General features: G+C 25.5%; 1 protein-coding gene across 2 annotated transcripts in view; it reads left to right on the forward strand.

Annotated features, from left to right (window-relative positions):
* The window catches only part of LOC129605368 (homeotic protein ocelliless), a 64,741-nt gene that overhangs the window by 34,896 nt on the left and 11,923 nt on the right, over nt 1-17,922 (forward strand). For both annotated transcript variants that reach the window (XM_055515079.1, XM_055515080.1), the window contains exon 3: nt 9,920-10,074. In XM_055515079.1, the coding sequence (XP_055371054.1) occupies nt 9,920-10,074 (155 nt within the window). The remainder of the gene's footprint in view (nt 1-9,919; nt 10,075-17,922) is intronic.

Genomic DNA, 17,922 nt, shown 5'->3' on the forward strand with positions numbered 1-17,922 from the left:
GTGTTTGTATTCTGGTTCCGTTTTCATTTAATTCCCTTTTATTCTGCATTCAAGTTTTTTAATCTTTTTCGTTTTTCCTCCTGGAATATAAAATTGGAAATAATGATATTTTGACATTTCATTGGGATTGCCACAGCTACGATATTATTTTAAATTCCGCTTAATTTTTTTTATTCCTTTTCTCTTTCAATCTTGTTTTATCATTTTGAATATTAACAGCAGCAACATTCAAGAACAACAGTAAAATAAACGTATAAAGACATATGTAGACTCGTACTTGTGTGCAAGTATATATTTTTAAGCTATATTCATTTATGCATATAAATGAAAACCTACAATCAATGTTATATTAAAATGTGTGTATGTTAAGCTCTACGTGTAAAAAAAGCAGCATAGTAATCTAGTCTTCTTATCTGTCATAATAACTTTTATTTTAGATATTTACGATGGGCTCGATGCATATTAAACGCGTACTGACTTTGTATTGAATTTCTATGAAAGAATGAATGTTTTTTAACATTCGAAGAGTGAAAAAAGAAAAAAATAACAAAAATGATGTAAAAAAGCGCAGTTACATTAATTCGGTTATCAAAAGGAAAAAAAATAAAAAACGAATAAAATGATAAACTTCTTTTTTTTTTAATTTTTTATTGATAGCACTGAAAAAACACAAAAATTTTAAATTTCAAAAATAAAAAATTTATATAGAAAAAACAAGTTGTATAATTTTTATGATTTTATGTATAAATTTGACATTACAGAAATTCAAGTTAGATTGTTGCACTGCACATTTTACCTATTTTGGTGTATTTATTTAAACCACCACTTGATTAGAAGAAATTCAACTTATTACACATTATTACTCTCGTAAGTACATGTGTGCACATCAAAAGAGAAGAGATTAAAATTGAACATTTATCTCGTTTGTTTTCTTTGATTTGTTCGACTCTAATTTTTTTATAAGAAATTTTTTTATATACAAAGAGTCTTCAAATTTAATTTGAAAATTGCATGCAATCAATATTCTTTAATTAAAAATTCCTTGATATGATTATTTTTCTCGCTAATTATTATTAATTGCTAAATTGAGTTTGCTAAAGTTTTTTTTATTAGCAAGTTTTTCGATTCGTTTAATTATTTATTTGCATACCAATTAATTTAAAGATTAGTTAACTTCAAATTTTAAAATATAAGGTTTTGCTTTGATATAGTACTTATTAAATAATATGTTGTTGAAACTTTCCATGTATTTGTACAGATTGTATTTAATAAATTATCCGGTACAAACGATACCTCTTATCTCTTAATTGAAAAAATATACATAGCCTTTTTTTTAATACGGAATAGTACTGAAACATATTCACACATATTTTTAATATTACACAATATGAGAAATTTTTATGTTGTTAAACTGACGTGAGTACAAAACGGAAAATAATTTTTTGGTCGAAACTTTTTACTTTCTATTAAATAAAACGCAGTTTTTAAAAACATAAAAGTGTACTCAGTTTATTGATAATTTAATTAACATTTGATAAGAAAGAAGAGAAAAACATTTTATGAGACTAAATTTTAAATTACATTGTATTCTTTTACAGAAAACTCATGTAACAACAGAATATTTCCAAATAATCACCCCTAAAATTATTAAAAGTATATAAATTAGTAATAAAATTGAGAAAATGCGAACAATATTTGGCATTAATTCAAAAATTTTAAAAAATAATTTTACCGTTAGTTATGAATTTAATTCGTATGCAGTTTCTTTAACAAATATAACAACGAAAAACATAAATTTTTTCACTATTTTTTTCCTTTAAATATGCAGAACATTACAATCCCATTTTTCCAACTACATACATAAGTCAAAGTTTATATAAAGAATCCACAACAAATAAAATTAGCGTTAACTGTTATCAACAATCACTGACGAAAATCGTCTCGATTGATCAATAAGGGACCCTACACACAGACATAGGCGAATAAAAATACACATTTTTTATAGACTTAAAATGAAAGAGGGTAAAAATAATACAAATATGGCAAACTATATAAGTATGAAGTGAGCAGAAGCATAGTAGTAGATACCCAGTTATATAGAAAACATAAATTTAACTTTTGGCCAACCAAATCGAAAATGTATATGTATTATGTATCGATGTTTAGGGTGAGATAATAAAAATTATTTTTCAAACTTTTATAATATATTTTATATGTAAATGCATTAATATAAAGAATAGATTTTTACACATTATACATACTAGTACTTTAATTAATATGTTGGATAAAGTTTTGATAAGTAAATTCAACATATTATCAAAATTTTATTGCAAACACAATAAAATTTATTGTGTCTGCAAATACTGCGCAACTGTACATTCTTAAATTCGTATTTTTAACATACTTAACCTTCTCGCGTAGGAAATTTTACTTGACGAACCGTCACATTCTTCTAAAGTGGCTTTACAGATCAAACATTGTTTGTGCTATTACTTTGATTTGATTAAAATTTTATTAACACAAACTCCATATGAACAACCTAAGTCCTGGTCTTCATGAGTGCAACACAACTTCACGTTGGTCTCCAACAAATTTTAAAATTTGTCTTCTTTTATACAATCCGTTTTTAAAAAATATGGCCAAGTGTATGTTTCAAAAGTTTATTGGAGAGAGGAGAAGTGGTTATTGAAGGAAACGAATTTATTGAGAAAGTTACAAAGATTGTTGTTCTTTTCTGAATAAGAGAAGTCTTTGAATTTTATTATTGAATTTAAAAATAAATTGCAATTTATTTTAAATTTATGTTTTTTAAGTATTTTTGAAATTTTATCGCCATATTTATATCAATTTTATATTATCGTGCCTTTTCTTTTAGACGGAGTGTTGAATCGACAATGGAAAGTAGTTGCAGTTATTTTATTATTGATTCTCAGATAAAACTCATGCAGAACTTATATTTTTTCACTTTTGGGGTTTTGCTAAAAATTTTAAGAATTTTTCTCATTTTTGTTGTTTTTTTATTATTAATCTAACGATTACATGAAAGTAAAAATAACGAATTAAAGTTTTTTTTTTGTGAAAGAAGGGAACTAAAAAGGGTTTAAAGACCTAAAAAAATTCTTTTTCTTTTTAAAGAGTAATTTTCAGTGAACAAAAATAAAAGAGAAAAAAAATTGAATCCTTCTTTTGACATTTGTCATTGTCATTACCATTATAGCTGAGTCTTTCTTTTGTTTGGGAAAATGACAGATGTGAAAATTTATTTTAAATTTTTTTTGTGGTAGTTGAACAGCTAACTAGAATTGTTTGTTTGTTTAGCAATGATTTATAAAAATATAATATATTGGCGAATGTACGATTAAAATTTAATGTGTAATTTGAAGATCTTTTAATCACTGTTTTATTGTTCCATGTTATTATTGCCAAATGTGTTAGAGTGTATCAAAATCAAAGTGTAAAATGGAGTATAATATTTGTTAAAACTACACATGTTATGTACATATATATGTATTACATAAATGTACTCGTACTACAATAGATAGGGATCATTGGTGATAGTTGAATATTTGTCATGCGAGGAAAGACTACTTTGTATATTTTTCATAATTTACTGTAAAATTACGCGAATAACCGTAAATTTTTACATTTATTTTTATATTATTCTATTTTTCATTTGCAACATTTTTAAAAGGTAACTATGCCCTAACTAAGTTTTCAAAAGTTGCATAAAGTTTTCAGACTTAACTTTTCAATGTAATATATAAAAAATGGAATAATTACAAATTATATTACAAGAATGTTAGTTACTAAAAGCATTCGTATATACATATGTGTATGTATCTATATATACTAATACAAAAGAAGCAAAATTTCTATTGTTGATAAAAATTGCAATTAAATGAGGAAAAAATGTTTAAAAAAAATTAGACTCTTTTTTTTCTTAGAAAAAAAAAAAATAAAACTATAAAGAGAAATTAAAGAATGGGAAGTCAGCATAGTAAGAACGACAACTGAATATAATACCATCAACACAATAAAAAAAATGCCACCCGAATAAGCAGCTTATCTTCCCTTTTCAGACTTGTTTGTTTATTGCCTTTCTTGGGGACTTTTTTTTTACTTGTTTTCTCTTCTAAATTGTGTTCTACATTAAACACTATGAAAATATGTGATTTCTTCTTATATTTCTTCTCTCGCTACAGATATAAAACAAAAAATATGTATAAATTATATTTTATTTTTTCGTAAAAGCCATTGTTTTTCAGAATACTTTTCGCACACTCACACATACAATTTTGCGTTTCTCAAAATATTGAATACACAATTTACTTTTATTTTATAAACTTCTTAATACTTATTATGAAGGTATTTATAATGCTACTTTAATATGAAAGTGATAATTTGAATAAAAAATGTAATATGAAATATTTTTGCTGTAAATTCAAAATGGCGTCGGACATTTAACTATGAAAAAAGGAATTTGTCTTTTATCTGATCGTCAATTATATTTATTTTAATAAAAAAGTATGTTACTCAAATTATACCGACAATTATGCCTTAATCTGGAGTAAATATATTAATGTTATATAAAGAAACTCGACAAAAGTTAAATGACCATTAAGCATTAAAAGTTCATTAGATTAAAGTTCTATTAAAACTTTTCGTGCTTGAATACAAATTACATGTTGATTTTTCGAGTGAATAATTCTGAAAGGGAAACATGCATCATATTCTACTAAAATATTTGAGAAAATTTTAAGATAAAATAAATGCAGTATTAAACCACATTTTAATTAAAATTAGAAACTCCTAGAAATATCGACGGTTTTTATCAAACATAACAGTTCTAACAATATATTTGCTTGTTCAAATTTTCAAAACTATATGCTGAATAATTTGAGAGATATCGCCAAATAACTTTTGGAGTTGCATGGCAGCTATCACAAGCGCTCAAGAAATCTTAACAATTTTTAACGAATACAGTTGCAAGTACTGTAGATTGAACAGTTTTTAAGGTGTATTAAGCAAAAGTATAATAATAATTTTTCAAGTTGTAGGCAGCTGGCAGATGGAGCCAAGCAATTTCAACGACTTTTATCGAACACATTGACCAATATATTAACTTATGCGAAATTTTATTACCATAACTTCTATAGTTTCTGCAATATAGTTGAATTATATGAAATTGTATGACAGCTACCCGAATCAGTATCTATTCAATTTAAATAGGGTTTTGAAATTTATTTGTAATAAATCATTTTTGCAAATTTGGTGAACTTAGCTCGATTAGTCTTTAAATTTTTTTTTGGATGGTTGCACTGACGGACAGAATTGCTTACATCGACTCAGATGCTGATCAAAAAAATATACTTGAGTCTATATGTCAGACTATTATTCCTTAGCGTTACAAAAGGTAAGACAAATTAAGTATGCCTTTCGATCACACGTTCGTACGTTACAGAAATTTTGAGAACAAAAATGATCGTGGAAACTGAATGAACATTTGAAAAATTCAAACTGAGTTTTGCAATATTCAATATTTTATAACAAAAATTTGTTATATGTTGAATATGTTTTCACTACATTGCTTATATAAGATTGAAATGAATTGAAATATCAATCTACATTTTGATCTGAACTGATTTTCTCTGATTTCACAACAGAATTGTCTTTTATTTCAAATTTTTGTTGTTTACTTTTTAAAATATTTGTTTTTTTTCTCAATTTCTTGTATTTCTCCATTTTCTTTTTTTTCAAACATTAATTTATACAAAAAATGGCAAAAAGTGTGTTTCAATTTCTTTTTACATTTTTTTTCTAATTTATGAGTGACGTGGCCATTCAGTCATTTACTTTTTTATTTTCATAAATTAAAATGGAAAAAATATTTGAAGCGTTTGATTTAAAACATATACAAAATTTTAAAAGCAATAAAAAAATGAACTCAATTTTTATTTAAAAAACCAATTCCTTCTTTTTTATTTAACACTTTTTTTTCTTAATTTTTTTGGTTGGCTCCATAATTATGCGAAGAAATAGTGTTCGATATTTTTTCATAATTTATTTGTTAAATTTTGTTGACAGAAATCGTGATTTTTATGAAAAGAATCGAAATTTTTACCCGAAAAAATGGCAATAATAAAGAGAACATTATAAATTAACTTAAAACTAAAGTCAAACCTTAAAAGAAGCATAAAAAAATTTAAATAACATCTTAGTTAATAAATTTTCTTTCACTCTTTATCATTGCGTTGTTTCTCTGTAAACTCAATGTCAGATAATTACAAACGTGTCATACCTAGTCAATGGCAAACAATAAAAAATGAAGAAAAATTCTTTGATAAGTGAGAAAAAACGTGACAGTAAAAAATTTCAAAGCCTCATAATGTTTAACTGTGAATTTAAGAAAAACTTTTAGTGAAAGGAATCAAAATTATTTTTTAATTTTTTTTTTTAATAAAAAGACCATTTGTCACCTAGAACATGATTATTATGCAAAAGAAAAAATAAATTTATTGACGTATTCATTTTTTTGAGGTCATATGCAATTACCTATAATTTAAACATACCTATAATTAATAAAGTAATAAACAGACTCATTATGAATCGTTCAATGGTTTTTTTAATTGTAATTATTATTCGATCAACAAACTTTAAATGTAACTAACAAATCGAAACTGATAAAAAAGTTTTGCAAAGCAAATACTACAATATGATATTCTTTTGAAAATATATTTGTACAATGGTATATATAAATATATTTAAATGTGTCTGTGAATTAATATTCTTAAGTTATGAAAGGTAGGGTTCACCATTACCGTACGAATGTTTGATTTTGAGAGTTGTATGATAACTTTCGCACAGTTTTATATGGCAATCGTTACATATACTCTTTGTCGATACAATCTCAAAGTCTTTTGCCGAAAATTATGGCCGTATTATCAAATTCGTTTGTGCAAAATTTTGGCACTGTAATTCCAGTAGTTTCCATAATATATCACCAACTTTCGAACTTGTATGACAGCTACCCAAACCATTACTCCATTCGCATCGAATTCGAATAGGGCTCTGGCATTAACTATATAACAAATCATTTGCAAAAATTTGGTAAACTTAATTCAATTAGTTGTTGAGATATCGCTGGGATAGACGAACAGATATAGCTAAATCGACTGAGAATTTGATGATTCAAATTTATTCTTTTTCAATTTTATTTTATATTTATCAATTTTTGTAATATTTTTATCATGACATTAACGGCAATGTTGTCATACAGGTTGTCAGACGTATAGAACATTAAAATATATATAAAACTACACCATAATACAGTATTAATAAAAGTAGTTAACAAAATTGTAAGCCACATAAAAAGTTCAACCAAATAAATATGTAGGTGGTAATTAAATTTAAAATTGAAAAGGCTTTCAATTACATTTAAATACATACTCATATTTTTGTAACACAAGTATACAGATATTAGAGTTGTGAGATATTTCAAACAATTTAATAAAACTCTATTTAATAATTTAGAATTCGCTGTTCAAAGCAACTCTTTTCAAGAAGACTTGAAATTGAAAATTTTTATATGAGTACATTTAATCTTGCAAACATGTAATTTTTACAATGTTTCAAAATTGTAAAAATTACATGTTTGCAAGAAAAATATAATTATATTTCATGTCCTTTACGAGTTCTAAAATCCATCTTGAAAACTTAATAAAAATAAACTAGAATAACATGTTATAAAAAACTTATACATTATTATATTTTGTAAAAGATAAAGTTTTGGCCTTATAACCTTAGAACTCGGACCTAGAACTAAATTAACGTAATATGTAAAGCTATATATGTATTTACGAATAATGTGTATAAAATAAGAAATACTAATTATCAGGTAGAAATGTTTGCTTTGATTTTGATGAAAAATCCAAAATTTTATAAAGTAATAATAATTATGTTATTGCAAGGTTGAAAAATTTTTAATAGTTGATAACTAATGTTCAGCAAATTTTTTTTAAAGGCAATCAATCGATAATAAATAAATTTTAAATGTTTGTTATTATCCTGCCAATTTTTTTTTAAACAGGAATGCATACATACATTCGTATATACATATATACATACATACGCATTTATATTTAAACAAATAACTGACGTTGAAGCTACTAGAATGAAGAAAATTTTTATTTCTTTGATATTTTGATTTCTAAATTTAAATTTCGCGTAGTCGTCACACGGGTGTACTGATAGCTCACTTCATTTTGACATATCATTAAAGTGTCTTAAAATTTGAAATCATTACATTGAAAAAAGTAAAAACCATTAAATTAAGCAAAAATGAAAATTAATTTTTTATTGCAAGCAATTTTTATTTTCTCCCTCTTTAATTTTAATTACAAATTTCAATTCAAGAGAGCAATTATTTGTTTTTATTTTCATTGTAAAAAAAATTTGTAAGCAACGCCATATTTCGTGGACTGTCATTCAAAACAGTGCGATCAAGACGCCTAGTCAGCAGAAACCTAGCAATATAAAAATAATAAAAGTCGTATATAATAGAATGATAATATTTGTATGTATATATGTATGTATATATTTCATAATTGAATAGCAGTTACGTACATCCACACATAAGTAAATACGAATATAAATTTAAATTGGTTTGTTATTCTAGCTATCACTTTTTTCAGCAATTCTATCGAAGTAAACATACACATGTGTATGTATTGTTAATGTATATGTATATAACTACGTATGAATAAATGTTTGTTTGTGTTTCCATTTATAAATATAAACATTCAAAAAGGAACTGTTATTTTCAACTTTTATTTGCATATAATGCAAATTTCTTTCTCTCCGCGATTCTGTTTTTTGTTACAAATGTCACTGTTGGAAGCTGCCGCTTATAATTTAAATTTATGATCATCATGCTATCATTTAATTTGCATGACTGTTGTTAGCTGTCAACTTTTTTTTTCATTCTCTGAGAAAGGAAAATCAAGCGTTTATTTACTTGTAAGCATTTATATACATATAAGCATGTAAATATGTATCGTATTTTATGTGGTAATATAAAAATTTAGATAAGCTAATGGATACATGTTTATTGGGTATATAACTGTACATGTATTCAGTTCAATATGTAAATGTGTGCTCGCATAAATGCGTATAACAAGCGTAATGTACTGTTAGAAAATAAATATGTAAGTAAACAGTTATGTATTAAATAAATGTAGGGGATTTCCTTTATGTATTTTTTCACAGATGGTGACATTTTTTTTCTTGGCTTTCCCTGTGTCATTTGAATGAGTTCAAATTGAGGCAGCGGCTAAAATAATTTTTTTCTCTTATTTCATATATGTATGTACATAAGTATTCTATTTTGGAATTTGTATTTCTGATCTAGAATTATAGAAGGGATGTGAAATGGTTTTTATTATGCTTAAAGTGATATTTCAAAAAAATAATTTTAGGGGAATTCTATACGTAGTACTTTCCTGGTTAAGTTTTTATGTGAAACAAGTATACATACTTATATGAATTCAAAATGGCTCAAAATTCTTTTGATTCAAAATACGAATAAATTATATTTTGCATGTGCACATTTTTGTCTATTTTAACTGCATTTCATTCTTATTTTTTGTATTATATAACATATCTGTAATTTATGATATGAAGTTTATGTCAATTTTTATATTGCAAAATATAGCAAAAAATTTATGTAAAACCCTTTATATCAATCAATTAAAATTTTACTAAAAACAACTGTATTTTGCAACTAAAATCAAATTTATCTAAATATAATGCAGTTACAATAAGGAAAAAAAATTAAGTACGTAGGGACTTCTCTCACTTTAGGCATCTACTGTAGCTATTCATAATTAATAATTATGTGGTTTTGGTAATTTTTTCTTTTCAGGTGTTAATACGAGGAAACAACGACGAGAAAGAACAACATTTACACGAGCTCAATTGGATGTCTTAGAATCATTATTCGGAAAGACACGGTATCCAGATATATTTATGAGAGAAGAGGTCGCATTAAAAATTAATTTACCCGAATCTAGAGTCCAGGTGAGTGTAATATTTAAAAATTTTTTCACCATGTGTATTCTATAATTAAATTTTGTCTGCCAACAATATTTTGAATAAAATTATGCTATTCTATATTTAAGAAAGAAAAAATTTCTTTAACATTGTTGGTCAATGTACAATATGGCAAAATTTTTAATGAAATTTCTTAAAGAGTTACTTTGATTTTGTTCTACAATGTCGGGTTTTATTTTTACTGAAAATGAACAATTCTAAATTTGAGCAAGTTACAAGTAGGAATTGGGTCTAATGATTTCTTTTTAATCAATAATCAAAGTCATAAATTGTTGAACTCAATTTAATATATTTTAGCTGTGTTACCTAATCTGCAAAAAAACACACCAATACGATTTTTCATTACCAACACGAATTTAAATGCAACTTTAATTTAAATATAGTATACTAACCACCGGTCCTTTAACCGGTGACTTATAGTATATGGCACCGGTCCTTTAACCGAAGGATCTCGGGTTCAAACTCCGGTCAGATCACTATAAATTAACTTATAAGTATAAGTATAATACAAGTTATTTTCATATATTCATAATTAATTCGATATTTAAAACAACCAAGAAAAATAAATAATAAATATTAATAAGCTTAATTGAAAAACGAAAAAAAAAGTAAACAATAATTTTTCCCCGTTAGAAATAAACTTCTTCACTTAAATTCTCAAATTTTATAATAAATTAAATTTCTACAACATACAATTTATGCACACTGTTACCGTTATAGGAATAACATTCGTGTTTTTTACGGTTTTCGAATAATTTTAATGAAACCCCTAGTTTTTTTTTCAAAATGTAAATACTATACCCGCAAATAATTTTTTTAAAATGACGTACAAAGTTCTTAAATTTCCGTATAAAAGTGTTTTTTTTTTCCAATATATACCTATGCTGCACTTTACAACTTTATCTTTAAAATTCATTATACCATTTAGTTAAATTATATTAATTTTCCAATAGTAATATATGAAAGTAGCCATAGAATATTATTTTAACAATTGATATATCATATCCTTTTGTAGCTTACTAATATTTTTAAATAATATTCCACTACAAGTTTACATAAGTTAATTGGATCCTCTTGGGGCTATGGAATTTTTAATGTAAAAAATAAAAAAATTACAATAACAATTCTTAATTATAAAACACAGTTTTTGTTATTATTTAAACAATTCTGTATCTCAAATGACAGAACTTTTGTTGTGTTTATTATAGTATTGACTATAGCATTCAAAAAAAACAAGTGGTCGATTATTTTCAAAGTCCTTTAAATGAGCACATTCTCCTTTAACACTGTGTATTTAAAAATATGAAAATTAAAACATAATGAGCCCTATGCTCATTCCTAGAAGTGAAAAAATAAAAAAAATGTAAAAAACATCAAAATTAAAACTGAATTTAATTTTGCGTTGAATAGTTCGATCATTTTCAATTAATTTCATTATAAAACTTAAAAATTCTTCTTTGTATTTTAGGTTGTCTCAGAGTGTTTTTATATTGCCAGAATTGACTGTTTATTGAACTAAATTCGGAGCGTTATTCGTAAAGAAAAATCAAATATGGTCAGAATTTTTTTGAAAAACAACCAATTAAAAGGAATGTAAATTTTTAATTTAAAGTAGGCAAACTGTAGTGAATTAATTTGTCTGACCGTTTTGAAAATGTTTCCAATTTTATGGCTGTAAAAAGCAATAGAGGAAAAAATAGCTATTTTGCAACTTATCATTTTTTAGTTTTTTTCTGTTCTTTACTATTTCAGTACGAGCAATGAAAATTTTAAAAGAAAATCCGAAACGTATCACATTTTTTACAGTTGTGTATTTTTTATGGTTTCACATTTTCTTTTCCTATTCGAATTTTTTTTTTGTTTTGTCAGGTATTTTAAAGTGAAAAATTACACTAAAACGAAATTAGTTTAGGCAAAAGAACGCGCGTATATTATTTGCATGCATGAATTTTTTCACTTCTATTATATTTTTACACTGAAATGAAATATAAAAAATGCAACAAAAAATGCAATATTTTTTTTCCTTTTTTTGTTTTAATAAAATATAGAAATTCTTTATTCCATTTCATATGCTTAACTGTACTATACGTTAATATTTAACAACTATATCTAAATACTAACTATGACAATATATGGAATTGTTGAATGGCTTCTTGAAATAAAAGTAAATAGAAAAATTAAAATGAAATTCATCATAGAATTAAAGAACAAGTTTATTTTTATTCCAAAATAAATAAAAATTAATTTTGTAAATATTTTAAATGACGTCAAATAACTGGCAACGAGTGCATACTGTGTAAAATGTTTCTTAAATTACATGTACAAATGCATATATGACATTATATACCCGTGTTTCAATGCATATACGGGAACCGTAAATAGATGAACTTAATAAATGTGTTTAAAACCTACATAGAAGTGTGTTTAACTTACGATACCACATCTAATATGCGCAAGTAAAGAATTAAATAAAATTAATTTATCAATAAAAATTACAAAAACACATAAACAGTGCAAACTCATTAAGTAAACGATTGAATAACGAACTTTTTGTTTCAGATCGCATTTTTTTGTTCCAGATTTAGATGTCAAATATTTTTACTAGGAAATCGGAAAATTTTTTAAAAAGCTTTTGTAGCTGTCGTGGTAGAGATATGTCTATTCCAAAGTGAAAATTAACATTTTTTTTTAACATTTCGAAAATCCATTAAAATTATCCACAAAAAGAGTGTCTATATAACAGTACAGCTATGGGTGGAATAGTTTTGCCTATGGACCTCCAAATGAAGTTTTAAAATGTCTATGACAGTTCGTTTTCAATTACTTGAGAAGAAGTCTTTAACAATTGTAAATATAAATTATTATTATTACATTATTCTTTAACCAATATTTTTCGAAAAAAAAGGCAAAATTGAAAACGGTTTAATATGCAATTACACAATCGAAAAAAATATTTTAGTTGGACGGCTAACACAATTACATGGAGTATGCTACAACTAATTACATTCAAACACGTTTGCATATTCCGCATAATTATTTTGTGCACATGCATTTTTAAATTTATATATTTATATACATACATACTCGTACATTTTCATATACATTCGTTGTATTGTGAAATAAAATAAAAAAATTTAAATAAACTTTCCATTTCCACATTTTTTTTATTTTAAAACAAAACTTTAAGGATTCCGTATGATATTTGGTAAATAACTGTTGTTTTGTATTCAATATTTTATTTCGCTTTCTTTCTTTTACAGTGTGTATAGTTTTACATTTTACGAATTTAGAACTTTAATTAAATTTATAAAAGTAGAAAGGAAATTGAAACTTAAAAAATTTGTTCAAAGAGACGCCACATAAGCATTTCTTTTAAAACAAAAAAGTGAAATAAAAATAGAGACAAGACAAACATTTTATGGATTCTTTACTTAAGCGGGAAAAACTATTTTTACATATTTTTAGGCTTTTATTTTTTCTCCTTATCATTCTAAAAAAAAATTTTATGTTATTTTTCTAGGTTTCGAGTACATATTTTGTTTCGATTGTTATTAAAAATTAACATTTTTACCATGTCTACAATAATTGACATCGTATTTGAAGCTAACGTCAACACTTTTTTTGTTAAATTATATCTTAATGTTTATTTTAAATAATTTTAACGCTACATTTTATCATCCTTGTTCTATAACTTACTTGTTTAGTTAGCTAGTTAGTTACCTACCGCTAGGCCGATAGCAAGTCCATGTCAACCCCTTGAAGAAGTTCAGACGAATCCCCCCAAAAACTATCTTCTCCACTGCATAAGACTGTGGACCTGTGGCAGAGCACATTCTGAAAAACGCTGATGTTCCTTGAAGCCCCGACACACATCCAATTAGGAAATGCTAAGTCTACTTGCCATTTTTTCCTGTAATCAGTATCTCATCAAAATGCTAACCGTATAGTATATACTGAGAGTGCTTAATACATCAGATCTCTCGTTCTTGCCAGTCCCTCTTCAGCCAACGAGTCTTTGTTGTTCCACAATTAAAAATAAATATAAAATTAAAATATTAAAAATAAAATTACAAAACACAAACAACAAATTTCTTTAATGAATCTACTCTCCATTTGCAAACCAAAATTTTGTTTGTATTTTAAGTGACTGACACTTCTTTTAAGAGTCTTAGGAATTGTTTAAGAACCTTTTTCCATTTCTCGTTTCTTTAGTCAGCTTCATTTCAAAATTTTTATTTCTTTCAATTATAGTTTGCAGTTTAGTCCTATGCCAAAATTTGTTTTTTAAGGCAACAAATTTAAATAAAGATTGATAGAACATTAAAAACTAAGAATAATTTTGTAACCGTATAAAACGAGATGACTAAATAGTAATTGAATTTCATATATTTTTGGAAAATTTTTTTCAATTGAAAGTAACATTATATGAATATCTAACTCACTTTCTTTTCACCCACTAAAGAAAAAAGCGACACACAAACCTCGGCAGGCAAGATCTGTAAATGCGTCGTTACGAGTATTATACTAGAAATATAAAGTTTAATATGAAGATACTTAATGCACGTAGGTTTTTCTTTTTTTAGAAGTAATGTTTACAAAACAGTTCTTCCATAAAACCATACTCAATATTTATTAAAATATTTAACTTTTTTTTTAGAATTATTTTTAGTTTGTTTTTAATTAAATAGGTTAATACTTTAATTGATTTTATTTATTTACAGTCAATTTCATTAGTTCTCCTATACCATAAAAATATTGTATTGTAAAAAAACCAATATAAAAATGGAATAAATCAAAAAATTACCAAAATTGTAGACAACGGTTGAAAATATTTTTATAAAAAAGTATGAACAAAATATAATTTTATATGAAACTGTGTATGTATTCAAACATGTAAATAGAGTTAATCGTTTACTTACAGGAGCATATAAAAGCCAATAAAAAAACCATCGAAGGAAAATATATATATATATATATATATATATATGTGTGTAATATATACGATATATAATTCATTGCCATATTTAATTTAAGAAAAAAAATATGACCTTATTATTCCTTGAAAGTCGCCTTCATCACGTACCAAATATTTTGTTAATAGAAATATATTCCCCGCATTGTAAGTACAAGTACATAATGTTTGAACACATATTAAATAGAGATATTTATGCATGTGTACATTTACAAATTTTCAATTCGATCAATTCATTTATTTATTACAGTATTATAACAGCAGGAATATATTATAAAACTAATAATAATAACAATAAAAAAGAATCATAATGAAAATAAACAAAAGGAAAGGAATAAAGTCTCTAAATTTTAGTCCTGCCACCAATATGTCTGATACGGATAATTACGGTTATTTATGACATACCGTTTTAATTTGTTTTTCTTTTCAGTTACTTTTTTCACAGTTTTCCATTGTTTTCTGATCATGTTATTGGCACCCGGGGTTCATATTTCTATTTGTGATGTTATAAAACTATATACGCATTCATTGCATACTATATGACACAATAATACATACACAAAAAATATATAAAGCGTTAAAATTAATAATGTAGTAATTTTGTATAAGGATAAATTAATATTATTATTATTCTTGTTAGGGAAATCTTTACTATTATTAGTGTGATAATATTAAAGTTAAGTGTAAAACATAACAAAACCTAGAAATAAGAAATAATAAAAACTAATAAGAAAATGAAGATACGGGGGAGGTTAAGGATTTGAAATAAATATAAAAGTGTTACAAGCAGGAAGGATATAGCTATAATAATGATGCGGGAAGCCAAACAAAAATTTTATTTATATTGTGTATTTAATTTTCATTAATGACCGTTACAGAATATAAATTATTACGAAAGGGAATATTTGCGTTCAGGTTAAACATATTTTTTTTTAGTAATGGATTCGATTTAACAAAACGTAAGCGGCACAAATTAAAAGTCAAAGACTTCCATTTTTATTACCAAATTCTTAGTTTCTTTTGTTTCCTTTTTAATTATTATTTATATTTGATGTGGTCTTCTTTCGTTTCATCTTATAATTTACACTAAAATTTTTAATTTGAAAGGGAAGGAAGTCATCCAACCAAACAAAAATGAAACTATGCACATGCACGTGCACAAGTATAGGAGAATTGAACTATGTCCTGTATCTTGACAATTTACCTATAAAAGCTTATTTTTGAAATATTTTGAGTTAGCTTTCAAGATTGTATGGCAGTTAGCAGGATATATCAAACCATTCCACAAAAACATTATCTATATGTCTAAACCATGACTGCCAAGTCTCATGAATCTAACCTTCTTATTTTTACGAATATTAAAAATAAGCTTTTGTGGTTGTATGACAGCTACCCGAACCATTCAAGGCATTCTAAAAAAAACTTCAAGGATATGTTGGGCACGTAACTACCAAGTCTAATGAATCTAACTTTATTAGTTTTCAGAATATTTAAAATTAGCTTTTGGAGTTATATGGCAGCTACCCGAAGCAGTGCAGCCATTCAATTGAACATACGTTCAGATTTTTAGAACGTATATAGAATGTAATTGGAAACACGCATACAAAATTTCATATACATATTTCTGTTAGTTTTCGAAATATTTAAAATAATATCTTTTAGTTGTATGGTAGTTACCCGAACCTCCTTTCCGAATTGAAGAAAAAACTTGTGAAAGTTTGGTGGCATTTGTTTTATTCTTTTATTATATTCGTTTTTGAGTTATGATGCAAATGGATGATTGACGGGAGGACGGATGGATGGAAGGCAATGTCAACCAAGAATATGTATATATGTCCATACCGCAGATGACTCCTTCATGCGGTTATAAATTCCGTGCTAAAGTTAATTTAACCTTCACGAAGGTTAATAAAAAATATTTAACAAAATAATGTTAAATATTTTTTATTCAAACGTTTCCGAATAACATTAAATTTAAAGAAAGAAGGAATTTCAAAAATAAACTACAATAAGATTTGAAATGACAGTTTTTTTTTTAAGCGATTCAAAGGTTTTAAAATTAACAAAAAAATGGCTAAAAAATATTGAATTCGTGATTCATAAAATTAAAGAACCATATTTGAAGATACAAAAGGACGTGAAAAATTTTATATCGGATGCCTGTAGGTGCAACATTAAGGCTTTAATAAATCTCTAATTATTAGCGCTTGGTTTATTTTTCATAATTTGTTGTTTCTCAGCAATATTTTTTTTCTCCAAAAAATTATTGAATCAGTTGACAATGTGCGATTAGAAAGAAACGTAATTGTTAGATGCTTTTATCTAAACAACTTCTCTCAATTACATTTTGGTACGAGTACATACGCAAATTCTTATTCTCAAAAAAGTGAAGACTTTTTATATTACGTATGTATGCTCTATAATGATAATTATATAAAAAACAATGTTGATTAGCATTTCCTTTAAAAAAAATCAAAATGGGCGACGGTGATTCTTTCTTCCTCTTTTAGTTTTGCAATTTTTATATACGGTAATAAATAAAATATTTTTAAGATTACCATGATAAAAGGGGAACACAATATTACCTAATTCAAGTTTCAAAAAATTAAACAAAAACAACCAGAAGGCTCACATTTTGGCAAACATAGTTCCAAGCAATAATTTTTTTTTCATTTTGCTTTATAACAATGGAATAATTTTTTTTTTTGTGAAGAAACAAATAAAAAATGGAAAACCTACCAACCACTTAAAACAACATCATAAGTCAAAAAATTTTTTTATCCTATCAGAAGTGTTCTTACATCGCATATTCAAGTGGTTGGAAAATGTTTTTTTCTTGTGTT

The sequence above is a fragment of the Condylostylus longicornis genome, unplaced genomic scaffold (genome assembly GCF_029603195.1).
Source record: "Condylostylus longicornis isolate FDR11 unplaced genomic scaffold, ASM2960319v2 ptg000013l, whole genome shotgun sequence".
Taxonomy (NCBI): Eukaryota; Metazoa; Arthropoda; class Insecta; order Diptera; family Dolichopodidae; genus Condylostylus; species Condylostylus longicornis.